At 42.8% G+C, this 27375-nt stretch overlaps 1 protein-coding gene across 2 annotated transcripts; it reads left to right on the plus strand.

Annotated features, from left to right (window-relative positions):
• Positions 1-27375, plus strand: SLC6A14 (solute carrier family 6 member 14). 2 transcript variants are annotated; one of them, XM_069065214.1, is made up of 14 exons: positions 1-188; positions 1279-1444; positions 5757-5888; positions 7271-7432; positions 8308-8446; positions 10751-10883; positions 13511-13651; positions 15974-16202; positions 19808-19933; positions 21438-21556; positions 22242-22341; positions 22626-22735; positions 25782-25949; positions 26793-27375. In XM_069065214.1, the coding sequence occupies exons 1-14, from the start codon at positions 141-143 to the stop codon at positions 26937-26939; spliced, it is 1920 nt and encodes a 639-aa protein (XP_068921315.1). In that variant the 5' UTR covers positions 1-140; the 3' UTR covers positions 26940-27375. The 2 variants fall into 2 exon arrangements, with proteins under 2 accessions (XP_068921315.1, XP_068921316.1); XM_069065215.1 differs by having other exon boundaries at positions 1-148.

The following is a 27375-nucleotide window of genomic DNA, read 5'->3' on the forward strand; positions in this document are numbered from 1 at the left end:
TCAGTCTGCCAGGTAGGGACTGAGGAGCCGGCACCTGCCAAGGCGCTGCCCAGCCCAGCCCAGCCCAGCCCAGCCAGCCAGCCTGTCTCTGAGGCCAGGAGAGCCCAGAGAGGCACACACGATCGGAAAGCGAACACAGCATGGACAGGTTCAAGTTACCCGCCTTCCTACGGCGCGGGGGGAAAGAGGTAGGGGCCAGGACGGAGGCGGGCCAGCGCGGGGCGGCCTGGGGGTGTCCCTGGGGTTCCACTGCTGCCGCAGGTGGCAGCTGTCATCTCACTCCGCCTGCACCAGCTCCTTATTCCACCTCCCTCCCTCTGTCCCGTGGCTGCCCTCCGTGCCCACCCCATTGCGAGTTCAAGTGCGGTTGTCAGAGAGCCCCAGAGGGACTGCCTTAGAAATCAGAGGGGTGGGGTGGACTCGGGATCAAAGATGGAGAAGTGTGAGGGGTCCGAGAAGCCCCCAAGTCCTACCCTCTTATTTCAGAGGAGGGTGAGGCCAGGGGACTGCCTGAGCCACAGAAATAGCACTAAGTTCCTGCGACTCAGGGCCCCTCTGGCTCACTCCATCCCTCGGGCATCTTGCAGCTTGCCACACTGCAGTTCGCAAATCATCTCTGTCCCTTCTTCCTGACCTCCTCCCCCGTTCTGTCCTAATGGTAATGGTTGCCTTGGGGGGAGGGTGGGGAGGGGGTGTCTTCTAAGACCTGCGGCTGCTTCCTCCCTCTCCCCCCATCCCCACTGGTTCTGTTCGCCGTCCTCTGGGCAGGGAAGGAGAGATCTTGTCTTCTCCAGGTCCACATCTCAAGAGAGCACCAGTGACCCCTTCTGTGGATTCTTGGCAGAGATCCCATAAGTGATCCAATCTCTCAAAGATTTCTGGGAGCCTTCAAGGTGTTGACTTTGCACTTTCCTCCTTTGGGGAATTTGTTATTGGAGTCTCAATTTCTCCCCATTTCCTTCTTCCTGTTATGGATCAAGGCTTGTCGCTTTTTCATCAAGGGTAAATGGAACTGAGTGAAGGAGGAGTCTAACCTCCCATTCCTTCCAGTCCTTCCAAATTTGACTCTTGATGGGGGACAGGCCCAGTTGCCAAGTGAGATAAGCTATCTCTAGCAATCTCCAGAACTCTATGAAGCTTTTAGTTGGCACACTGTCTACTCTTGTCTGGGCTTCCCCTTGCCTGCCACTCTTTGGCCTTGGGAACGGATGCCTTGTATGATGCTTCCTAGGCTACAGACCCCTAGTGACCAAAGATGTCTTTTCTCTCATCCCTCAGAAAGTGACTGCTTCATCGGAGAATTTCCATGTGGGTGAAAATGATGAGAACCAGGAACGTGGGAACTGGTCCCAAAAATCTGATTATCTTCTCTCCATGGTTGGATATGCAGTAGGACTGGGAAATGTCTGGAGATTCCCTTATTTGACTTACCAGAATGGAGGAGGTATTTTAAAAATATACTTTTAAAAGAACCATCCACTGAGTGACCAATAAATTCTGTAGAATACAAGTTGGAGGGGCAGGGCACTCGTGGTCCCTGAAAGGCAGATGTCCTAGATGGCCTATTAAATCAGACTCTCTGCACACTGGAGGTGGGAAAAGGTTTTTTGGGGGGAAAGATGCTGTACTTCTCTTATCAGCAGTGTGTCCTGTAAAAGGTTCCTCGATCTCTTCCATCTGGAAATGAATCTAAGAACAGATCAGAGGACTCTACCTCTTGGGAAGTTGGGTGAATAAGAACATTGTGTTACTCTTTCCTAGAGGGAAAAGTAGAAGGAGGAGTTTCTGCCTTTCAAAATGCTCAATTTGCTCACATTGTAGCCTGTAGGCACAAGACTACACAGCCATCACCTTGGAGCTGGAAGAGACTGAATCAGAAACTTCATGTTTCTTTGGAGAAAGCAAGGGATTGAATGATCCTTGACTTAAAGCTGGAAGAGACCTCAGGGCTCAACTAGTTCAATCCAGTGATTTAATATAGCTGGAAACTGAGGCCTAGAGAGGTTAAGAACACGTGGGAAGTATCTGAATCAGGCTCTTCTCAAAGCTTTTCTCGTTTGAATTCAAGCCTAGGGTGTGGAATTCATTTCTGTAAGGTGGCATTATTTATAGCTTGTAGGCTATTTAGGCAGAGTAGATTAGAAGAAGGGGGGGGCAAGAAGGCATTGCACAATCCCTTGGTACTATCGAAACAAGTTTTCACTTACACCCTATTTTATTTGCTTGCTAATTACAGGTTCCAATAAAAGTGCAGAGGTGACGTGCCCTTGTATTTCATAACTCCCGCCCAGTGCCAATGAAACTGTGCCATTGTCATGCCTTTTACTTACTACAATAGGATTTTGTGCTTGAGGTTTTCTAGTGTCGTGTCCCCTTTTTAATTGGGTGAATGACAGCTTTTACACTGGTCTTCAGAGAAGGAAGAAAGAACCCTGGTTAGACCACCCTGTGCTGGTCACAGAAATCCCCCTTGCTGACTTAGGGTCATTCAGTCATGTATGTGATTTGACTAGAAGATGAGTCAGGAACCATGACCTTGTTTGGTTAAAATGGCTCAGAGATCAACTGTTTGGGATGATGGAGAGACATGTAGGGCAATCTGTTGACCCCTTCTCCTTGGCCAGACACAGGCCTTATGATGACAAATTTCTTCTAGGACTGACCCCAGGAACGCTCCCCAATCTCAGTCCCAGTTTTAGGTCCTTGCAGTAGTTTTAACAACATCTAGGGAATACCTGCCATGAGCTTAGTACCCTGTAACAGGTTTTCGCTGCCTCTCTGTCTGACCAGGATAAAGAAAACATATTTGGGCTTTATGGATTCTAAAGTCAACTCTAGCAGTGGGGATGCCAGAGAGGGCATTCTTGGTCAGGCATTTGCTAGCCTAGATGGCCTCCAAGGTATTTACAACTCTGAAATGCTGGGAAAAAGATTATCAGGATGAATTACACATGAGGGTGGCACAAACACCCTCAAATATCTCTTCCCTCCCACTGATCCTTTTTTGGGCCAGTTCACCAAACGGGGTTGCCTCCAACGGAGGGGTAGGTGGGTAGGTTAAGAAAATGAGTTGAGACTCTAACATTCACAGGTCATGTAGCCTGCAGGACATTTAGTTGGGGTTGAAGAACTATGGCAAGCAGTCGAGGTTCTTTGAATAGTGCTTGCGTGCAAAGGTCTCTAGGGCCAAGAGTAGTCATGTTATCCTATACTTTAGTACACTAGTGTTTTCAAAAGGTGGACTCATCACATCAAGAGCCAGAAAGCAGAGTTTTTGCTGTTAGTATAGTCAGGGAGAAAGAACAATTGTCATTTTCTCTTTTTAAAAAAAATCTATTTTATTCTACTTTCTACTAAGTACAAGTGTTCAAACCTAGAAAGCAGAAACAAAGGACAAACAGAACCCAAGTAAGCAAAACGGGAGATTGTAACCAAGTGCACAGGTCTTCTCAAACTGCCACAGTGCACCAGATGTTGAGCACATGGGCTGAAAAACAAAAGATGCGCCTATATCTTCGTGTTTGTTTCTAGGACCCCTTTTGAGTTTCTTTTCTGTGTATTATTCGTTGCTGGGACTGATCTCTTCCATTGCATAGCTTGACTCTATGAACACACTCTATGTGTTCTTTTCGGTCTGATTTCTTATGTCTATGCCACTGCTTAGGTCTCCTCATATTTTTTTAATTTTTTCTATTTTATTATTATTATTATTATTATTATTATGGAATGATATGCCATTGCGTTCACATGCCACTCATTGTTGGGCCGTTCCCTAATTGTTAGACCTCGTTTGTTTTCTGGCTTATTTGGGAGGAGGGGGGAGGGGTTGCTGCTCTGACAAATATTTGAGCTGGGAACATTTAGGTGCTGATAAATTTTCATTGCCTGTTAATAATCTCCAGAGGGTATAATTACAGTGGTGGGACAACATCCTTAGGCTACTGGGTCTAAGGGAACAGAAGCTTCTGTGACTCTTACTGTTGAGGTCTTTAGTGATTTCCAGCTGCTGGCTATTGGCATGCTTGCTATGCCAAAGCCACGTCAGCATTGGCTCTCAGCATTTCATTCCCTTTGCCAATTTGAGGGGTATAAGGTGGAATCCCTGAGTTGAACTGAACCTTGGGTTTTTTCACATGGTCGTTCATAATTTGTGTTTCGTCTTTCAAAAAGTACCTAAAACAGATAGATTTTCTTCCATAGAAAATACTTAAGCTAATTTTTCCAACTTGCCCTCACCATGGAGTTTAGAACATGCTACCTCTTTTTGATGTTTAAACATAAACCATATGTGCTAGCATCGTCTTAAGGAATCAATGAAATAATCAACTATCTGACTGAAAGTTTTATGTCACTTCGTAACAGTTGACAGAGTACTGGGCTGTGACCTGGAGTCAAGAATTCCTGGGTTCAAATTGTAACTCTGACACTAATTGTGTAGCCTGGGCATTTCAGTTAACTGTTCTCATATTCAGTCAGCCAACAAGCATTTATTAAGCACCTGCTATGTGCCAAGCCCTGTGCTAAGTGCTAGGGATACAAAAAGAGAAAAAAAGACATCTGTCTCAACTCAAAGATGGAGATAATAATTCCTTTAGCACTTAAATTTCATAACAATTCAAAATAGATATTTTCTTTCTCTTCCCGGTGATGTAGTTTTGGTTTTGGTGTTGGTTTGACACTACATATTCCATCATACCACCAGTATGATTTAAGGTTAGATCATTCATAGTGATGATTTCCATTGTATCATCCATCCTCCCCCACACAGGTCCCAGGGAACTAGTGACAAATAAGACTGAGGTGGTTCACATCGTAAGGGTAGGGCTACTTTGAAGTGAATATAAGGAACCTTCAATCTTTTCCAGTTATTCGATGGAAAACTGAGTTTGGAGTTCCTTAGCATGTGTGAAGTTAAAGATTCTGCTATCCATTTCAGTAAGACAAAGGGTTGTGGTGTGAAGAAATGTCTTGCCTGCATTCCTCATTTTAGCCTCTAGTTTCATTACTTCCATCCATCAACATTTTTACTAAGCCAATAAGCTGAAAAGTTGGCCAATTATCTGCAATCTTCTCTTTTCATGCCTACCATCTGGTAAGGTAAGGCTAAGGCTTTTTTTTTCTTCATTTTTTGCTAGGGCCAAAAAGATGAAGCATAATAGGGATAAATGTAAATCTTAAACGTGGACTCCAAAACCCACTTCCCAAGCACAGATTAAGGGCAGGGCTAGACAGGATTTTGTCTGAAAAAGACATGGGGTTTGGGTGGACTGCAGGCTCCTTATCAGTGGGTGAAAGGAGGAAACAAGAAGCTTTGACTACTCATACACAGGTTAATCCATCCCCAAGAAATCTAGAGGTGACTATGAACATTTCTTTAACGACCAGGAAAAGACTTGAGATTCTTGTGCAATAACTACCAGGGGAAAGAACCTTGTCACTCTTTACATTATGAGAAGCCCTGTTAGATCAGCTTCTTCTGCTAATTGAGCAAAGAGGCAAGGGATGTTTCCAGGTACCACTCCCCTGCACTCAGAAGCAAGGCTGAATGCTTGACTTCTTACTCAAACTGGAATCCAAATCCTGAATTAGGAATCCTTCCCAAAGTCTGGAAGGAGGCTTTTAACAAGCACGCATCTTTTCATTTAGAAGTCAGACACCTCATTCCAAAGGAAATTTGGCTTCAAAAAAAAGTACTGTCCCCATTGCCTTAGTCAGAGAAGGAAAATGTGATTTTGTTTTCTTTTCCCCTTTGAAAGGTGCCTTCCTCATACCCTATGCAATAATGTTGGCACTGGCAGGGCTGCCCTTATTCTTTCTGGAGTGCTCACTGGGCCAGTTTGCCAGCCTGGGGCCAGTTTCAATTTGGAGGGTTCTGCCACTTTTTCAAGGTAGGTATTATTATTAAATCCCTTCCTCTTCCAGTCTCCCCACTCCCTAGTCTTACAGATCTGTGACTAGAAGTAATCTCTCCTCTGGCCCTAATGGGACTCCATAGGCCTTCATGCTTCCTTTTGACATGTCTCCTCTCCTCACCTGCTTTCTCTTTCTCCGTGCACTTGTTCCTTGTTAATTTTCTCTCTCCTCTTAGCCTATCAGTGCTGAAAAGCACTGGCCTCCTCGTCTTCTGGCCTCTTCCAGCCTAGAGCTGGCCTAATTCATGTTGAAGGGCTGGGGCAAAGCTCAAATTCGATAATACATACGAAAGCATACTTTGAAAGCTCTCAAGTGATCTCTAAATCTAAGGTCACCTTAGTGAATGCTAGAGTTTCTTGGAGAGGGATTGGGGTTAACCAACTATATAATATGTAATAGCAACCCTAGAATAGTAGTCATTAGTTGCCTCTCTACTCTCTCCTAATTGCCCGGAGGCACAGCCCTGGTGTCCAGCACCTGATTGGTTGGATGAATGACTTGAAACTGCCTTTGGCATCTCTTACTTCTTATCTCTTTTCCAATGCCTGATTCTTATGAGTTCAGGCAACATTGTGCTGCATGTATCTGATGGGGCCTATGGAACAGGGCACCAATGTGCAATGGGTGCCTTCCTTGGGTCTTGGGTCTCCTCCAAGTTCAGAGCACCTTCCTCTTAGGACATCAGATATGCTTTGGCTATGGGCTAGCTCCCCCAAAGCAACTGGAATAATTGGAATGAGCCATGAAAAATACATGCTGAGAAAGGTGAAGGAGCTAAGAGCTCGCTACATGTTAGAAAAGTTGCCATAGAAGGAGCCACTGCAAACGTTTTTACCTCAGATTTCTGTGGCTCCTGGTTGCCGGCCCCACTGGCAACAAGAGCACGATATGCAAGACGCCTGGCTGGGCTAAGGAGAGAGAGGCAGAGATTGGAACTAGCCTGGGCTGAGTGCCAGATTTGAGTCAGGAGGACCTGGGTTCACATTCTGCCTTTGACACTTTGACTATTGTCAAAGTCAAGCATCAGTGACCATTGGGTTTCCCCATTTGTAAAATGGAGCAAATGCCATCTTTAGTGCCTGCCTCCTTGGGCTTTTGACAGGCTCCAAGTTGTTAATGTCTAGAAAGCACTCTTCAAACTTGAAGGTGTTGCAGAAATGGTGCTTACTGTCATTGTTACTGTTATTTTCATCCAGGCTAAGAGCCATCAGTCAGACTAGCCTCCCAAACCTTTGTCCCAAACAGCTGTCTTACTCTGGGGCCTGGATCTTGAGGGAGATTGGGTGGGAGGAGGATGGACTAATTCTCCACTTCCTATGAGTTTGTGTTCACTGTGACTGGTTTTCCTCTCTTCTAGGTGTGGGAATCACCATGATCTTGATCTCAATATTTGTAACCATCTATTACAATGTCATTATTGCCTATAGTCTCTATTATTTATTTGCTTCATTTCAAAAAGTCCTGCCCTGGTCTGAATGCTTCTACTGGGCAGATAGCAACTGCAGCCGAACCCCCATAGGTAAAGTACCCTCTTGGATACAGTTGGATTGGGAGGATTTGTGTTGTTCTGTTGCCATTGCTCAGAAAAAAACCTGAAGGGCTAAGTTTCCTACTTGACAATTAAGGAGTAATGGTTTTTTTTTTTTTGGTTTGGTTTTTGGTGAGGGCAAGCGAAATCTGAGAAAGACAAATGACCTGAGAGACACGATGGGGTATGTTGGCAGTAGAAATGAGTCTTACCAGGGTGGCTGAGTAGAGCATGGACTAACCATTGGGAGGTCTCCCTTCCAAGCCAGGGAGAAGGAAGAGAGGAAGATGGCAGAAACGGAGTAAGGTGAGAAGAGGAAGTGAAAGAAAAGAAGGGCAAAAAGAGGGAGAGAAGAAGGAAAAGAGTGATATAGAGAGAGGAGAGAGCCAGAGTAACTCCTGCAGTGCCGTCACTGCCAGAGACAAAACAATTAAATCAAGATCTTGGGACTTCTGTGAACATTTCAGGGAATACAGTTGCAAGCAGGGCCCATTTAGACCTTAGGAACACCTTTATCTGCTGTGCTACTCACAACCAAAGCTAGCTAAATCTCAACCAAAGGAAGCAATTATTGGTATCGTTGCCATTTCAGCTCCACAGAGTTCTAGCAAGACTCCTGTGAACGTTTGGGTGTGGGAGCAATTGGCCCTTAGCTGTTCTTCTGAGGGTAACAGGAGACACTTATAGGGCTTATTCTTATTTTCATTCCACTAGGAGTACATGGTTTTTTTCTGCTCCAAATGAGCTGTTGGAGCAATACTTTAAATCTGGGAAACGTGAAGCCCAAATACACATTCACACCACAAATGAATTCAGGAAAACAGGCCTTTCTGCAGAGCTGACCATGGCTATCTTTTTCTCTTCAGTAACTCACTGTAACGTGAGCATGAACATGGGCACCATTGTCAAAATGAACTATTCCTGGGTACTTGACAACAATCAGACCTGCATAAATGGCTCTCAGGTGGAACAGCCAGGGCAGCTTCCCAGCGAGCAGTATTGGGAGTAAGTATCCCCCCCAAAGCCTGGGGATTCTGGGGCCCGAGCAAGCGACCAGCACAGTGCCCAAGGACCTTAAAGAGGCCGGGCAAAGCACACTCATCTCCTTCTCCTCTTGCGCTCCTGAAAAGCAAAAGAAACGAAATCCCCTGGTCTCCATTCCCAGCACAATGTTTAAGGATTTGTCCTCTTTAAGGACAAAGCCTGCTTTCATGTTTGCCTTTGTCCAGACTCCTAATAAGTGTTGGTTGAGTTGAAATGAATGGAATTGATCTCACTACCCACACAGCCTGGGAGCCACAACTAAAGGGGGGGGGGCAGGGCTGAAGTTTTTCCCCATGTTGTTGAAATGTTGAGACCCTGAGGACACTTCTACTCATTCTTTCAGCAGTAGAATAAACAAATGAGCCTAACACACGTGAGAATCATTGTTTAAACTAGGAAGCTCTAGGTTGGGTCGCAGGATTCAGCCCCCCTCCCAGGTGAGATTTTCCTTGCCTGTTCCCCACCCTCTTTCCTTCTCCAGCAGTGTCCTCCTGATATCTGGGATCCCCTGATGCCGGGGAGTTTTGGTCTCCCTTTAGCAAGGGTCCTCGTGTCCTGAAGTTTGAGATCCTCCCCAGCTTCCCTCCTTTGTTTTATGGCCCTTGCCCTAGCACCAGGATTGCTACTAATGGCTCTGGTCAACCTCGATTATTGCCTCCCCTCAGTGAGGGGCTATCTACAAAGCTGTTTTGTCATCAATTGATTTTTCAAGCATTGAAAAGTTTGACTGAAAAGTCAGTTGTGTGCTTAACAATGTATGGACTAGCTAGAAGGTGCTATAGAAAGTCTTGGTGGCAGAAAGGCCAGGCTAGGTCATCAAAGTCTCCCTGCTACACAATTTGTGAAGCCTGTCCACAACATACCTGCTAAATGGTTGTCGAGCCCATGCCTGAACATTGTCATGGGCTAGCTCAGAGAAGTAGAAAGTAAGCTAGCTTGGGAATCAGAGCTTGACTCTGGTACCACCTCAGTGACCTTGGGCAAATAAATCATTTAACCTCTCGGGTCTTCATTTCCCTCTTCTGGGAATGATCGCCAAGCTCCCTTCCAGCTCTAAGACCTCTGACTCTTTGACTTCCAGTGACATAGCTTTCACCATTCACCTAGGTGTCCCAGTCTATTCTTGGACAGCTCTGATTTCAAGGAGGCTCTTCCTTATTGCTAATGGAAATCTGTATTCTTGCAACTTCCCTCCATTGGTCTGAATTCTGCTCTTTTGAGTCACCCAGAATATTTGACTCTTATCTGTTCTACAGTTCTTCAAAGACTTCAGGCCACAATCCCTGAGACTTTGGCCTCCTGGGTGCCTTCAATATTTCCTCACCCACCTCACTAGCCTGGTTACCCTGTAGAGATATTAGGCACAGACTCCAGAAGTGATCCCACCAAAGAGGAGCCCCCTGTTCTGGGCAGCTAGGTTGCAGTGTGGGTGCCACATCTGAGTACAAACTTTAGAACCATTGGGATCAGGAGAAGTCTCAAAATGGGATGAGGTTAGAAACATGAAATACAATTCAAATGTGCTCTCCTTCATTTGTTTCTTTTTGGAGGGCAATTGGGGTTAAGTGACTTGCCCAAGGTCACACGGCTAGGTTTTTGTGTGTTAAGTGTCTGAGGCTGGATTTGAACTCAGGTCCTCCTGACTCCAGGGTCGGTGCTCTATTTACTGAGCCACCTAACCACCCCACTCCCCTTCATTTGTAACTTGGGAAACAATGGTGGCAATGGAATAATCCCCTTTCTTCAGAAAAGGTAGCTCTTAGTAATGTTTCCAGAGTGCTACCTGAAGGATTTCATTCAACACTTCCGTCTCCTGGAGTTCTGAGCAGTGGACTGCTTAAAGGCAATGCTTGAGTTTGGTTCTGGTTGACAATGGGTTAATTACTGACTTCCAGCCACCTCCTAGGATGAGCCAAGGATGCAAATGAATTAATAATTATAATAGCTAACATTTCTATTCTGCTTACTTGGTGCCAGGCACTGTGCTAAGCGCTTTACAATTCCCATCTTATTGGATCATCACAACAACCCTGGGAGGCAGGTGCTATGATTAGCTCCATTTTACAAGTGACGAAACTGAAGCAAACTGTGAGGTTAAGTGACTTGCTCAGGGTCACAGGCCAGTAAGTGTCTGAGATCAGATTTGAACTCAGGTCTTCCTGACTCTAGGCCTGGTGCTTTCTATGAAACTTACTCAAAACTTTTCTGTGGCTGAAAGAGCACACAAGTGGCTCCATGTTCCTAAATGGGCTTTTGTGTTTTCAGCAAAGTGGCGCTCCAGCGTTCCAGTGGCATGGATGAAACTGGGGTGATTGTGTGGTACCTGGCCCTCTGCCTTCTTCTGGCTTGGCTTATAGTTGGAGCAGCGCTGTTTAAAGGCATCAAATCTTCAGGCAAGGTAACGTGAATGAGTGAAAAAGCATTTGTGAAGCGTTTATACCGAGCACTACAAGGGATGCTGGGGAAAAAAAAAACTACAAAAGCAGAGACTTGCGAGTCCTGAATGAGCAAGCTTCTGTCCTAATGGGGAGCCCGCGCCCCACACATAGCACTCCCCTGGGCTGGCCAGAACTTACTGGAAGCTGTCGACTGGGCAGATCTAGCAGTTTCATAGCAAGTCAGCTTCAAGCATTGTAGCCGTGCGTGTTTCTATATGCTGTATAGTAATATTTGAATATGTAAAAAGTGTTTATCTTTAATCCTCTAACTGGAAAATCCAGCCCTACATAATTGAGTTCACTAAATTGCTTAGCAATGAATAGTAAAGCTTTGCCACAAGGAGAGGCTTTGACTGTCTTATCTGCATGCCCAATGTGCAGCCAGGACCCTGAGATTAAGAGTTTTACAGTCTTCAGATTGAGAAATCTGGCACTGGCCTAGGGCCAGGAGACTTCTATGGGATAATGGAGCAGACCTTTCTCCTGGACTTGGGCAGGCTTATTGGCAAGACTCTACATTTGCTCTTGCTTGGCAGTCAGTGGTCAAAGGCTCCATTTAGGGATGCCAAGGCACCAGCTTGAAATCCCTTTGCCCCTCACCAGTCCTATGTTACCATGGAACTTCCATGCCTATTTATGGGACTTGATCAGTCCCATAGTTCCAGAATCCAGTCCTGGGAGGCCCTTGGGAGGGAGAATTGGGAAGCTTTCTAGGATGCTAGTTCTGAATCGTCGATTCCCCGACTAAACCAAAAGGCTTGTGCTGTAGGAGATCACACTACATTTTTCTTGACCTCTACCCACTGGGTCTTAAGGTTTCCTAAAGCAAGGTGATTACCACAGGCCTTCTTCCTCTTAGAGGCTCCCCCTGTTCCAGGCAGAAAATGGGACTCTACCTTGGGTCTGTTTATACTTTAGAATTATCTGTGCTAACTCGACTAATGTTTAATGTGAAGGTATTTGTAGAGCCTGTATTCGATTGAATGCCGCTATGGAGGGGGGGAAGAAAATTGGGAACTCAAGGGATTGTGGAACTGAATGCTGGAAACTAAAAGTAAATAGATAGATAGATAGATAAAGGAATTATCTGTGCTAGAATAGAGCAAGTTTGGCTGAGGTCCAGTTGCATGCAGACCTGTTGGTGGCTTCTGTAAACACTCTGGCAGTGCCTGTATACCCAGGGGCAACTTCACAGGATTGACTTTACCACTGAACATTGAAAACACAGCACCTCACTTCCTTGTGCTATAAATAGGAGAGAATCCGTTTGAATATTATCTTGCCTGAATTTGGAGAGTTTTTCTTTTTTGCTTTTTGGAGGGCAGTTGGGGTTAAGTGATTTGCCCAAGGTCACACGGCTAGATAAATGTCTGAGGCTGAATTTGAACTCAGGTTCTCTTGACTTCAGGGCCAGTCCTCTATTCACTGTATCACCTAGCCACCCCTAAATTTGGAGAGTTTTTCAAGGCACTTGTTGAAGCTGTCTTTGGGAGAATGTTCTAAAGCCAGCCTGTATTTAGGACAGATCACAGTCATAGTGGCTGCCTGCTAGAGCCACATGTAATCCAGGACACCCAACCCTGACGCTGGGATGCTGACTGTTAGACTGATATGTTAGCAGTAGAGGTCCATAGGCATTTTCAATTGCTTTGTAGAGAATGGGAGGATACATTTTCAAGTACTTTTATTTTTTCTTCGAGGGTTACATGCAAAAGATAGAGAGAGGGATAGGGACTAGGTCTGTAATTTCCTTTGGTAATAGGGAATTTCTGGGTGAAGAAGTTCCTTCTACCAATGCAGGGTGGCAAGTTTTTTGCAACTTAGAGTTGCCTAGAGTAATAAAAGGTTAAGTGAGTTGTTCAGGGTCACCCAGCCAGTAATGTTCAGAAGTGAAACTTGAACCTGGCTCTAAAGCTGCCTCTCCATCTACCATGCCACATTGCTTCTCCTAGATGGCACCCTACAGCACCAGTTCCCACATATTCTAACCAAGAAGGGCAGGCCTAATTTAGCTTTCCCAGGACATAGTTATAAAAGACTCATATTTACTCTTAAGATTATCATGACTACCCAGGCTTTCACTTACAAACAGAAGGGGAAATGTCCTTGCAAGGGTTTTTTTTGTTTGTTCTTTTAAATGGATCCCTAAGAGAAAAGACAGAAAAGAGAATTAATTTGGTGTGACCTTGTATCTCTTGAGTCCCTTGGAAGATTTCTTTATTGCCTCTATTTGTCCTGGGCAGTCATTCTTCTTTATGTAGAAGTATAATTCCAGACCTTTGTTGTTGTTAACTCATCCCTTCAGTTGTGTCTACCTCTTTGTGGCCTCATTTGTGGTTTACTTGGCAAAGATACCAGAGTGGTTTGCCCTCTCTTTTTCTAGCTCATGTCATAGATGAGGAAACTGAGGCAAGAAGGATGACGTGACTTGCCCAGGGTCACACAGCTACTGAGTGTCCGTGGTCAAATTTGAACTCAGGTTTTCCTGACTCCAGGCCTGGCTCTCTATCCATCATGGCACCATAATCCCAGCCTGTTGTTTATAAAGATGATGACTATTATTTCTGATCTCTTGTTTTCTTGGCAGGTGGTCTATTTCACAGCTTTGTTCCCATATGTGGTCTTGTTCATCCTCTTGGTGCGTGGCGCAACGCTTGAAGGTGCCTCCAAAGGCATTTCCTACTACATTGGACAGCAGTCAAATTTCACAAAGTTGAAGGAAGCAGAGGTAAGATCCAGCTCAGCTTTCAAGGGGACTAGATGAGATGATGTGTGTGAGACACTTGGCCAACCTTTGGCAGTGCAAAGAATGCTGGGTCTGAAGTCAGAGAGAGTGGATTCCGCTCTTGTCTCTGATGTTTCCCACCTGAGCCAAGTCACACGACATGTCTGAGCCTCAGTTTCCTCATGTGTAAAGCAAGAGAGTTGGACTGACCAACCTCTGAAGTCCCTTCTGCCTCAAAATTTATGACCTTAAAGAGCGCCATGAAGGTTAGCCATCATCATCGTCATGATCAATGATTGAGTAAGGGCACATGTAAAGATGAGTGCTACCTCTAAGCAGTCTCACGAGCCACCTGTATCTGCAGACTAAGGCCTACTTTCGAAATGTTTCTGTGAAACTCGAATGCATCTTTTAACCGTATACTTCCCTCCTGAACTACATACCAATGAGCTCTCTGGAAATGAAGTACCCTCCCCCATTTTTTTAACAAAAAACTTTGAAAACATCTAAATGTAGCTCCCATAGCCAGAGCTTTGCTTCCAAAGCATTTTATAGCCATCATCTCAGTTGTGAGGGTAGGGGCCATTGGTATCACCATGGGCTATAACTAGCAATGGAGAGATGGCATGGAAGCCCAGACTGTATGTTATATAACGTGTCGGGAACTTGAGTTGACTATTCCCCTTTATTCTTGTTCTCTAGCTTTCCCCTACCTCCCTCCTCTCTGTCTATCGTATCTATCTCCATCTTTCCAACATGGGCAGGCAATGACAAGGAAGACACATTCTTTCCTTCCCATAAAGCCTTCGCTAAAAATTATGACAGGATTAAAATAAAACAGCAGGCTCTATTCTGAGGGATGCTAATTACATTCAAATCCTGAAAATTGGAAATAAACAGAAATGGCCATTATCAGTTGAAGTGGGGAGACGATGGGGGGAAGGCTAACTCATAATGTACACAACACACTTTGTATCTCCAAAGCACAGTACACATGGAAGGCAGACCCAAATTCTAGTTCCAGTGGTGATAAACTAGCTCAATGACACTCTAGTAACTTACTTCACCTCTCTAAGCCTCAGTTTTCTCTTTTGTAAAATAGGAATAATTATATTAATACTACTTAACTCAGGATAAAATGGTGATCATAGCAGCATAGCTTTAGAGCTGTGTGTGTGTGTGTGTGTGTGTGTGTGTGTGTGTGTGTGTGTAGCTTAGAGGTCATCTATTGATGGGGTAACCAGACAGTGGCTGTAGTACTGGACCTGGAGAAAGGAAGACCTGAGTTCAGATCACACCTTGGACACTTACTGGCTGTGTGACCTTGGGCTAGTCTTTTAACCTCTTAGTACTCAGGCATCTCTTTAGGACTAACCACCTAAGTCCAAGAAGGACTGTGAGTGATCTGGTTTGGTGGAGGGAATTCCCATAATGAGAAAACTCAGAGCTCATTTGTATATTTACATAATAATTATGTTAGCTCCTATTTCCATGATGCTGGAAGGTTTAGAAAGCTCTCCCTCCCCACCCCCAGTCTTATGAGGGAGGTGATATAAGCATCATTTTCCCCATTTTACAGAAAAGTAAACTGTAATGCAGAGAGGAAATTAGGTCTGGACAGTTTAAATGATGTATTCAAGGTTATATAGGGAGAGAGTGGCAGACTCAGGATTTGAACCCAGCCCCCAACTCCAAAGCCAGTGTTCCTTCCATTGTGCAGAGAAAATAGGTGTGAAAGTTCTCCTTCACTTCTAAAGTACCATAGAAATTTAAGTTATTTCTAATCATACATGTTGGTAACAGTCACTGCAATTTATTATTAGAAAAAGATGAATAAATATTTGTAGAATTGAATTGTGATGACCTCCCTTACAGGGGTCAGCCCTCAAAGATTCCTTCCATTGTGGATATTCATGATACTGGGTTTTTAGGGGTAGAATTTGATCCAAAAGATCAAATGAAATTAACCAAAGATTAAAGGTAAGGTTGTTCTGATGATGGTCTCTGAAACTCCTACCTTTCCATTAAGAAATGAGGTTGTTATTTTCACTTGAAGGGCATTATTAAAATGTAAACATGTTACCTGGGAGGGGATACCACATTAACTTTAACATACATTACCATGGATTAATTTCTGAATTTAGTTCTAGGGCCTTGAGGGGCTGGAACATGTGAAAGGTCAGATGTGTTGAAGGAAAGAGAGAAGGGGGCAGAGGTCTGGCTGAGAATTGCTTCCTGTGGAGGTGGAAGAAGTGTTGGGGGGCCTGCTGCGTGAGAAGGGCCATACTTCAGGGGCCCATTTCATCCAATTTGTTTCGTTTTTAGGTCTGGAAAGATGCTGCTACCCAGATATTCTACTCGCTCTCAGTGGCCTGGGGTGGCTTGGTTGCTCTCTCTTCTTACAATAAGTTTAATAACAACTGCTACTCTGACGCCATTGTGGTTTGTCTGACAAACTGCTTGACCAGTGTGTTTGCCGGATTTGCCATTTTTTCCATATTGGGACACATGGCTCACATATCTGGAAAAGAGGTCTCCCAGGTTGTAAAATCAGGTATGAAACTATCTGTTTTTAGCACCTACAGCTAACTTAGTGCTTATTCCATGAATTCTCTATTAACCTTTTAGAAACGTAGAAAGATTTGCATCAGGCATTGAGGGCTAGAGGTGACCGGGCTCTCAAGGCCTCTCTCATTACAGCAAAAGCTTTGGCAGCTCCTACCAGGCTGTAGAGGCTCTGTGTATAGGCCTGACAATAGGCAGCATCTACCATTAGTCAGCGCAGCCAAGAGGCTTATGATCAGCAGCTTGGCCATAAGGTGTGAATTCTTTGGCCCATGGTGCCCTGTGAACAGACACAACTAAAAACTGGAGCTCATCCTAATGCTTATGCAGTGACAACAATGGAGAAGCTGAGAAGGAGCCAGAGGATGCTAAGTCTAAGTTCTTAGACTGTCTACAAATATTCATTTAATACTTGTGATTCTAAATGAGATCTTTGTCCAGTAACCAATGAGTCGATAAGCAATTTAAGGGACTGGACTACTTCTGTGTTGATCTTTTCATTCTAAATAATTATAATAGCCAGCATTCTTAAGCTAATGGTTAGGAATGAAATGAATAGATAGAAGGAGGCTACAGCTGAAGTTCTCCTCGAAGAGAAGGACAAAAGATCCCATGTTGTTGTTTCCATCAGGAATCCAAGTTGATATAGAATGTTATTTCATGACATGCTTCACCATGCATGTACCCATGCAGTACTGAAGTTACTGAGCATGGGCAAGTGGCTGGCCATGGGAGGAAGTGACTTCTCATGAGCCGATATCCATTGCAGAGGATGAAAAAAAGGAAATGATCTATGAAGAACTCCACCAGGTCCTACAAACTAAGGCAATACATTCCTTGATACCCAGGGACTCCAGTGCTGAGATGACCAAAGGGGAGGATGGCCAGACTATGGAAGAAAATAAAGTTTGGCATCAAGAAATGAGAGCATCCCAGAGCCTGGAGACTTCCCCGAGCCTCCAGGCCTAAAATCTTCAAGAGTCCAAAGGTTTTACATATGGCAAGCAGTGTCACAGAAACCGACGAGTGATTCAATTTGAACAGAATGGCAGTGGATGCCAAGTGCCATAGGCATTTCAGAATCAGATCGCCAACTCTTATTCTGAAGGTCAAAATCAATACCAGATTAGAAAGAAGATGAAAAGGAGATGGGTCTGTGCATAGTTACAGCACCTCTAGCCTGGCCTGCTTAAACAAGCTGTCAGCTGTCGATTCTTAAAAAATGGGAAATGGTTAGACCCTGTTTCAATCACCATTTCTTAGATAAATTTAGCAATGCAAAATAGTCACTACAACTGTAAAGTCTAAGGAACCTCCACACTACCTTAGTAAGCAAACACTCACTCTCCTTGCCAAACAGGACATGGCAGCCAAGGGTAACTCTGGAAGTTCATTTGCAAAACAAAAGAGGACGATTCTGAATCCTGTTGCCTTACATAACAGGGAAGAGGAATTAAAAATTAGCCTACCCAGAGCTTGGCATAAGATCCAGCGAAAATTCAGTCTTCCAAAGAACACTTCTATTTGAAGCTGAAAGGAGGACCATAAATAGATGTGAAGTGGACCAAGTCTTACAGCATATTCATCATTGACCATGGTAGTAGAATTGCAACATTCCTTGTACCTGAGGTAGTAATTGAGGGAGTGTAAAAGTTGGAGAGATCCAACAAACAGATCTACTATATGTTTTTTTTCTACATTTGTGGTCTTATTTAAGCTTCAAAAATACCTCCAGACTGTATGGCTGGAAGTTAAAATAGCCTTCTTTGAACATACTCTATGAGAGAATCTGATAGAGGCAAATTCCAGGTTACAAAATAGATTAATCAGGGATAATTATTTGCCTTATTGAAGGTTCCTTTAAAACATTCACTCATTTGACATAGCAGGAGAGAGGAACTAAGACCATCTCACTGCAGAGCTGGAACTTAGAAACCAGCTAGTAGCTGTGATAGCTAAGTAGTGCAGTGGAGAGAGTGCCAAGCCTGGCATCTGGGGGACTTGAGTTCAAATCTGGCCTCAGACATTTACCAGCTGGGCGACCCTGGGCAAGTCACTTCACCCTGTTTGCCTCAGTGTCCTCATCTGTAAAATGATCTAGAGAGGGGAAATGGCAAACTGCTCCAGTACCTTTGCCAAGAAAAGTCCAATGGGGGTCACAGCTAATCAACTGAATGAGAAAAGCAGCTGTGACTTATAGTGCAAAGAGGGCTGGATTTGGAGCTCTGGCTTTCACTTAATCTTTCTGGGCCTCAGCTTTCTCACCTGGACAATGACTTGAGAATTTTGAAGGCCCCTTCCTGCTCTAAAATCTGTGATTCCTTCTCAATCAATGATTTTGTTTTATAGATCAGGAAACTGAGGCCGAGAGAAGGAGATAATGAAAATGATGATGGTAGTGGTGATATTTACGAAGACCTGTTGCTCTCGTCCCTGTGTTGCAATTGAGGAAACTAAATTTCAAAGAGGTCACGTGACTTGCCAAAGTTCGTGCAGCTCCTAAGTCTGACTATCTTGCCCAAGGTCTCCTAGCCTTGGCAAAGAGGTGGAGCTACTGGGACCAGAGCCTGGAACACCTGACTCCAGTGCTGGGGAAGGAGAGAGGAACTTCAAAGTCTTAGAAGCCTCACACTGTAACTTGTATGGCCTTGGGCAAAACAGTTCAACTGATCCATCAATCAACATTGCTTAAGCACCAACTGTGTGCCAAACACTTGGGATACAAAAAAAGGGAAAAAAGTCCCTGCCCTCAAGGGGCTTACTATGTAATGGAGGGGAGGAGACAACATACCTACAAATCCCTGTAAAAGAAGCTTTAAATAGGAGAAATAGCAAATAATGAACAGAGAGAAGGCACTAGAAGGAAGAAGAACCGGGGAAAGAAAGATTTTAGTTTGGACTTAAAGGAAGCATGCCTCAGTTTCTTTATCTGTAAAATGAGGGGATTAGACTATATGACCTCTGCAGTCCCTTCCAGCTCTAAATCTATTCAATTCTGATTCTGGGCAACTGAAGAAAAATCAGAAGTGAGGATGAATTATCTCTGTGTAATGGTGTAATGCACCATTAAAGTGAAAACAGAATTAAATTTATAGAATTTTCCTTTACTTACAACTTTGCTGGAGTCCCCTATTGGGTAGAGGGATACTGCAGATTGTGTGACTCATGGGGGAAATTTAGAGACAAGGATGAATACTCAGAAGCCGGTCCCTTAGATTGGTCTTTTTCTGATCCTGGAATTAACTTGGAGTGAGTCAATGTTTCTAAGGTAAAGTGACAAACCACATTTAAGTATTTGGCATTGAAGCATAGAACAGTTCTTTATTAACCCCGAAACATGAAGTATTTCCAAAGATAATTATCAAAATATCCAAGACTGGCTCAAGGAAGTTGGATATTTTCATTTTCACATCATGGAACAAATCATTTTTTTTTAATGTCTCTGTTGATAAGGAGTACATACATGAGGCGTCTTATGGCCAAACTGAAACATGAAAACTATGGCAGTGTGTCTAGGTTTTTGCTTTATTTTGTTTTGGGGTTTTTGTTTTGTTTTGAACTGAGATAACCCCAAATATCCGAACTTCTTTCTAGGTTTTGATCTGGCATTCATTGCTTACCCAGAAGCCCTCTCACAGCTACCAGTTGCCCCATTTTGGTCTATATTATTTTTCTTCATGCTTTTGACTTTGGGTCTTGACTCTCAGTTTGCTTCAATAGGTAAGCAATTTTTGGGGTAATATTTCAAAAGAAATTCTCTTATATTTCACTCATATCCTTTTAATTTCAAAACAGCTTCCTTTAGACTGTCTCCTTTTGCTTGGTATTTTTTTTTACATTACTTTCATTGCAAAGGTATCCCTCCCTCTTCCCCTCACCAGTCATGGTATCTTGTAACAAAGAACAAAGAAAGAAAGAAAAGAACCAGCTCAGCAAAACCAAGCACCATAGCAAGTCAGTTTGGCGGCATATGCAGTGTAATATACCCATGGTCGCCCCTCTGCAAAGAAAGGAAGGGGTGCATTTTCGCAGCTTTTTTTTCCAAGTCCAAGCTTCTTGGGGATTATATTTATATGACATTCTTTTGAAACTTTCTTCTTTACATAGACATCATGGTCCAACATTTATTGAGCCCCAGGTGCAGTAGCACCATGACTCATGTTTTGGAAGATTCACAGTTTACATAAGACAGGATCCTTGCCCTCTTGGATCCAGTTCACTTGCAGGTGGAGGCAGGTCACACACACACACAAACTCTCACATGTCATGCTATTATGACTGACGATTGCTTTAGAGAATTTTGAACTAAAGTACTGGGTGAGAGTGCATAGAATCTGAAGCACACAGCTAAGTACTTCGCTATCCCTTCTTTTGCATTCGTTTGCTCATGGTTCATGGGTACTAGTATAAAGGCCCCAACTAGATTGTAAGCTCATTGAGGAAAGAAATCCCATCTTTTGCATTTTCTTTATCTCCAAAAAATACCAACCATGGTATTTGGGTCACAGCATCAGTAAGGAAACACTTAGGATAGCCCTCCATTGTATGGAAGGAAGACACTTGAAGAGGCTAAGGTTTTCCTTCAAAATAGGGATAAATCTGACTTCTGTCCTTTTGACACTCACTTTCAACAGCAATAAATGCGTCTGTTTGTCCCTATAGGGCTAATTGCAGAAGGTATGGTGGACTCAGCCTATGGCTGAAAATTCTTCAAGGGAAGGAGAATTTCTGGGAGCTAATAGGAACAAGAAGATAATTTAAATGGAGTGAAGAGAAAGCAGGGCCTAGCTCCATTTACATTCCGTTAAAGAGCAGGGGGGACTTTTATTCTGAAATATTTTATACTGTGGCCACCCTAACCCCCAGCTTTTCACTTTTGCATCCCTTTTTCACTTTTACTTGCTGGAGAAAATCCTTGCATAATAAGGGGCAAGGGAAGAATGGGAGGGACCATTGCTATCTCTTCTTCAGTGACCTTAGAGAAGAGGGTATTCCTGGCCAGAAGCTCTGGGTGGTGACAGCCAAAAGGAAGGCCGGCTTGCCAATTCCTAGGGCCTGACCTAAGACTGAGAAGCGTCCCCAGAGATTTCATTGGCCTATGCCCCAAAGTAATACGCTCGATAACCATCTGGGGGTGGAGTCACTACATTTGAATTCCACTAATCACAATGAGACCTTACTGATCACTGAGCTGACATGAAAATGATCATTTTTTTCTCTACAGAAACAATCACAACAACCATTCAAGATTTATTTCCTGAAGTGATGAAGAGACTGAGAGTTCCCATAACTTTGGGATGTTGCTTGCTTTTGTTTTTACTAGGTCTGGTTTGTGTAACTCAGGTAGAACATTTACCTTTTTCATAGCAATTGTTTTGCATTTCTTCAGAGGCAAATGGATCACATAAAAACTGTGGGACTTGACCAAACATATGCATTCATTTATTTGATCTCTATTGGATGATGATGTGGTATAAATGAAAAGATACTGAATCTGGAGTCAGATAACTTTGGTTCACATTCCAGCTCTGCCACTAAACCTGTGTGACCTTGGGCGAGTCCTTTCTAGGCCCTCCTTTCTTCATCTGTAAAATGAGGATGTGAGATTTGGTGACCTCTAAGTTCCCTTCCAATTCTAGATCTATTATCACGGAATTTTTGTCATTTGGTCATTTCTGACTCTTCATGACCCCATGGATCATACTGCCCCTGGGGTTTTCTTGGCCATGTCTTTCTTCAGAATTATCACAGAATAGTTATATTCTTAAAGAAATATCTTTGGCAATTTCTAAAGGAACCATCATGGGTGCCACTTCTTATTGAGTGATACAGGATGGTTCAATCTTGCTTTGATACTCTATAGGCACCCTGCACTCCCTTTTGAAAGCCTAGCATTTTCACATTTCTTGGGTGGAATGTAATGCTACAGAACCTATTTAAATGCAATGAGCAAATGGAGTTCTGAGAACCTTAAAAAACTGTATTTCCCCTCATGTATCTAGAAGTGATTTGTTGTTTTCTTTGCTAGGCTGGAATTTACTGGGTTCATCTCATTGACCATTTCTGTGCTGGATGGGGCATTCTGATTGCAGCCATACTGGAGATAATAGGGATCATATGGATTTATGGTAAGCCATCTATGAAATTGACAGTAAAAGCATTACTGTAAAGGCTATTACTATGATGTTTTATTTACATGGCTTCCCTTTCATCACTTTTCACTACTGTGATTTGGAACTCGATGGAGTTGTCCACTCTGGTAAGGAGACATATTTAGAGGTGTGGGCATCCCTGCTGTTGCAAAAGACAAAAATAATTCAGGCATGCCAAAGAGAATTGGAGCCAAAAATTCCTATTGGAGGCATATGTGACTGCTGGCCACAATGCATTCTTTGCTGGTTTTTTCCATTAGGTGGGAACAGGTTCATTGAAGACATAGAGATGATGATCGGGGCGAAGAGGTGGATATTCTGGCTGTGGTGGAGAGCCTGCTGGTTTTTCATTACTCCTCTACTTTTGATGGTAAGCAATACTATGAAACAATCTGGTAGCAAAGAACATACACATGTATCTGGCATTTCAATGTTTCTTTTAAAAACGATCAGACAACAGGGTAGAGACAAAAAACCAGTAAGAAACAGTACTCTTATTTTCATGTGTAGCCACTTATTTGGGGGGAGGCAATCAAGATTAAGTGACTTGCCCAGGGTCACATAGCTAGTAAGTATTTCAGGTTGGATTTGAACTCAGGTCTTCCTGACTCCAGAGCTGGTGCTCTATCCACCGCATGATGTAGCTGCCCCACCAGTTTTCTCTTGAGGAGCCCAACACGATGCACAAAGGAGTCCCCTGAGGAGTTGAGGGGGGTGTCCTTCATAAGGGGTGGGGTAGATGGCTTCTTCACCAATTGAACAAATATTTCTTAAGCCGCCCCACTTTGTACCTATTAGCACTGTGAGCTAGGTGCTGTGGGAACACAGAAGAATTAACACATAGTCCTTGGATTGAGTTTATAGGGTTGTCGGAGAGACAAAACCACATACCCCCAAGACATTTCCAGAACAATTCAAGTGCTGACAATGAGTGGCAGCTGGGATGCAGAAAGGAATGTTAGATTTGGAGACAGAGAACCTGATCGGTGTTATCTGTCTGACCTCGTGTAAATCATTTCATGTCTCTAGATTCAGTTTCCTCATCTGTAAAATAGAGATTGTTCTTCATCAGCCCTCGAACTAGGATCCTATGATTTTAACTGTTACCTTGGCTAAGTCACTTCCCCTTTCTGACCTCCCAGTTTCTTCCTCTATAAAATCAGAGAGGGAGGAGTTGGATTTTAGTGAGCTTAATTTTCAACAGAATAGGGAAATCATAGAAATTATCCTTCAGTGTATGCTCGTTGCTGAGTGATTAGTAGAAAAGTTGCTTGTCTTCTGATTTCTTCATTTTTAAGATCTCTATAGGTGGTTAGAAAGATTAGTTAGCTTGAACCTATCCAGAGATTTCCATTTCTTGGTTACAGAAAATAGAAGATGGCTCCTACATAGATTTCTTAAACTTTAACCCTAACATTTGAAGCTTATGATGGCAATGGATGAAAATTTTTGTGAGCCGAGTTAGCATTTTAGGAGTCTGAGTCATCCCCAAGGAAAATGGAAATTGAGCCAACGAAGCACCATAACATCACACTGCAAAGAGTGATGGTCTTGGAGTCAGGATAAAGTTGGAGTTCGAACTTATCTCTGACCACATCTGGCCAAGTCGCTCAACCTTCATGAACCTCTACTTTATAAAGTGGGGGGGCAGGGATAAAAATAACCTACTTCATGAGGTGGTTGGGAAGATCAAATGGGATAATGGCTATAAAGCTTTGTGTACACCTTAAAGGATTATAAAAATGGCAGCGATTATTCTATTTAATTTGAGAATTTCCCTTGAAAAAGCCATTTTTGGTTACTTTGATCACTCTGGCAGTATTTTGCATTAAGCCAGCCCAGTTGCTGTCAACACATGCATTTTACAGTCATGCTGTAAACCTTTCACTTGAGCTGTTTTTGTAGCTACCCAGGCTTTATGAGAAGCCACAGTCAAGTTCCTGGAAAGCTTGACACCCAGTTGCAATTCTTAAAAATGTTCCAAACCAGGAAAATTTCCATCGGGAAGGTGGAGATTTATTGTGGAGTTGAATTAATTGGCAACATCATGTAATTGTTCAAATGATTAAATAGTTATGATGGTCTATTACAGATTCGCCCACCCTTGGTCTATTATATATAATATATAAATATATAATTATTTGAGAGATAGCATGGGGTAAGGGGGTGAGGACCATCCTTAAATAAAGAAGACCTGGTAGGTTCTTGTTATGCTTCTGACACAGGCAATTATCTAAGGCTTTAAGTTGCAGAAGCTGTCTATCCATTGGCAGAGAGAAGGCTCCACATTGGAAGTGCCATATATGGACCGAATCACAGACCCAGCCCCTGAAAATAAAATGATTGTGTATATTGCAGTAAACTTATAATCATTCCTGCCTTTGTTAGTTGTACCCAAATATAAGCATTTACATTTAAAATTAAGTAACAAGTACATGTGCAAGGTTTAGGAAAGCATTCTGGTTCCTTGTGGAGAAGCACTGGCTCCAAGATCACGGCCAGATATCTGCATAACAGTATGGAAAACATTAATGGAATGGCAATGATTTTATTTGCAAAGGGGCATTGAGCTCCAGAAGCAAACTTGTAGACATAGAGGCAACATTTAGCAGGGTCAATGTGCTAAATTCCATCAAAGGAAAATGGCTGAAGTAAATAAGCCTACAAGCCAGGTGATGTCACTGTTATCTACACATTTTGAAATACCTAGTTTGACTTACCTTTTGGCTTTGAAGCACCCTCATTTTGGGACTGAGTGGAGGTGGCTTTAATGGGTTTTCCTTTTCAAAAGTTAGCTTTCTCTATGGAAACATATACAGAGTGAGTCTTGTTTCTTCCCTCTATGCCTACTCCAAGAGGTTGGAAATTGAGTAGGCATGGAGGAGGAGAGGACCCTGCCCTCCTGGCAGTGGGTAACAGAGTCGGTTCAGTGCCTGTTCCATACTTTACTCTCTCATTGTGGAATCAGTTGAATTGATACATGTCCCAGACTTCCTCAGAATAAAAGATGTGCCCCCCACCCCATTGCCATAACACCCATTTAGAATCTGACTTTACTTTCAAGTAAGTATACTGGCAGCAGTATTTATTGAAACACATACAGAACACCCATCTACTTGGAGATAGGAAGAATTTGTCCAAATGGTTATTTTTGGAAATTCGTAATAAAAACACATTCCTTTAGTTTGACCACATACTATTTTTATCTTCTTTGAAATAATTTTTTTTAAAAAGTACTGCCAACAACTTCCTAAAATGCCCAACTAATTTCATAGACTTCTTTTAAATGTGAATGGCTCATGACAAATGACTGGTATTTTTGAAGGTCTCACTGGATGTTTTAGTGATGATGTCATTTGGATAGAACACTCTGATCTTGAAATTAACTTTTGATTTCCTCCATTTCACCCTAACAGACCATTTTCATCTGGTCCCTGGTGACATTTCAGAAACCAGAGTATGCTAAAATCCCATATCCTACTTGGTCACTTGCTCTAGGCTGGTGCATGATTATTTTCTGCATCATATGGATCCCAATTATGGCAATAGTGAAAATAATGAAAGCCAAAGGCAACTTTGTTCAGGTGAGTTTCAGGGTGAGGGAGGGGGCTGTACCAGCATTTTACTTATGGTCACAATGTAAATGCATTAAATGATAAGATGGTGGCAAAAAAACCCTCAATTATCCACCAGTCAGTCAACAAACACTTATTAAGTACCTACTATGTGTCAGGTACTGTGCTAAGCACTGAGGATACAAAGAAAGGAAGCTCACAGTCTAATGGGGGAAACAAAATACAAAAAGCTATGGACTAACAAGTTATAGATAGGAGAGCACTCTCCATGCTGGCACGGGTCGACTGCTTGTATGTGTGTGTGTGGGGGGGAGATTAAATCAGACCTACATCTTTCTACTCACTATGGCATGACTTTGGAACTGTCTTGCTCTCTTTGTCCCCTGGCAAAAATGTAAAGAGATCACACTTGGTTGGGCTAGACTTCGTGGGGTCACTCTATATTTGAGCAGATCCCCCAGAAATACCCTTACCCAGGTCCTCACCTCTAGGGTTGGGTCTGGGCCTCAGAGATCACTGTGAATTTGAGGGGGTGAGCCAGGCACTGGAACATTATTCTGGCTTATGAAATAATTTACATAATCAGATTTTCTACTTCAGTTAACATAATTTCATTAACAGTAATTAAATTAAAATATAATTTCATTCTCAGCGGAATATGCATTATCAATAATAAGGATAATCATTTTTCATGCAGAAAATAAGATTTTTGCCTAACCATTTGTGAATCTGTACATTCTGTTCTTGTCTTTGTTTAGCAATGATCAACTTGAATCTTTTTTAAAAATGAAAATATCCTACATAGACTGCAACACTTAAGTTCTCAGACCAAATTGTTTTTTCACCTTTCAGCGTTTTGTAAGTTGCTGCAGACCAGCTTCCAACTGGGGCCCATACCTAGAAAGGCATCGTGGCGAGAGATACAGCGGCATGGTTGACCCCCAAAAAGAGCGTGACCACGAAATCCCAACTGTCAGCGGCAATACAAAGCCAGAATAAGACCCGTTTGGAACATAGATTCCATGTGATTTTTTTTAGAATGGAGAGAATACAGAAAATGAAAAGCCATAGTATTTATTTGTGTGCTCATTGAGTAAAAAGATATATATATATACCGTATGTATAATTTAGTCTTGATATTTTCTTGCCATGTAAAGCAGGAGTTTCACATAATGGAGTGAATCTGCACAGATTTTGCATCTTGATCTGAATTTCCATCAAGTTCTGTATCTGTCTCTCCTCATGCACACAACTGTATGCTGCACAATGATTTTTTTTTGTAATAAATTATTCTTGTAATGTTTTTCTAATAATTGAAGTTTATTTTTGATTCAGTTCTTTAGCTAACAAAAGGCTGTCTTTTCTATGGAAATGTTTTTGAATGATGTGTTTATATTTTCTTAGTGCATTTTGAATAAAGTGAGAAAATAATGAA

This window comes from Petaurus breviceps, unplaced genomic scaffold, assembly GCF_028583685.1.
Source record: "Petaurus breviceps papuanus isolate PSGF00001 unplaced genomic scaffold, PetGlider_PUasm1.0 90681, whole genome shotgun sequence".
In the NCBI taxonomy this organism is placed as follows: domain Eukaryota; kingdom Metazoa; phylum Chordata; class Mammalia; order Diprotodontia; family Petauridae; genus Petaurus; species Petaurus breviceps.

Coding starts and splice junctions, on each gene's coding strand:
- SLC6A14 (XM_069065214.1), top strand. CDS start 141: ATGGACAGGTTCAAGTTACCCGCCTTCCTACGGCGCGGGGGGAAAGAG. Junction 10,884..13,510: donor GCATCAAATCTTCAGGCAAG/GTAACGTGAATG, acceptor TTTTCTTGGCAG/GTGGTCTATTTCACAGCTTT. Junction 22,342..22,625: donor AGGGATCATATGGATTTATG/GTAAGCCATCTA, acceptor TTTTTCCATTAG/GTGGGAACAGGTTCATTGAA.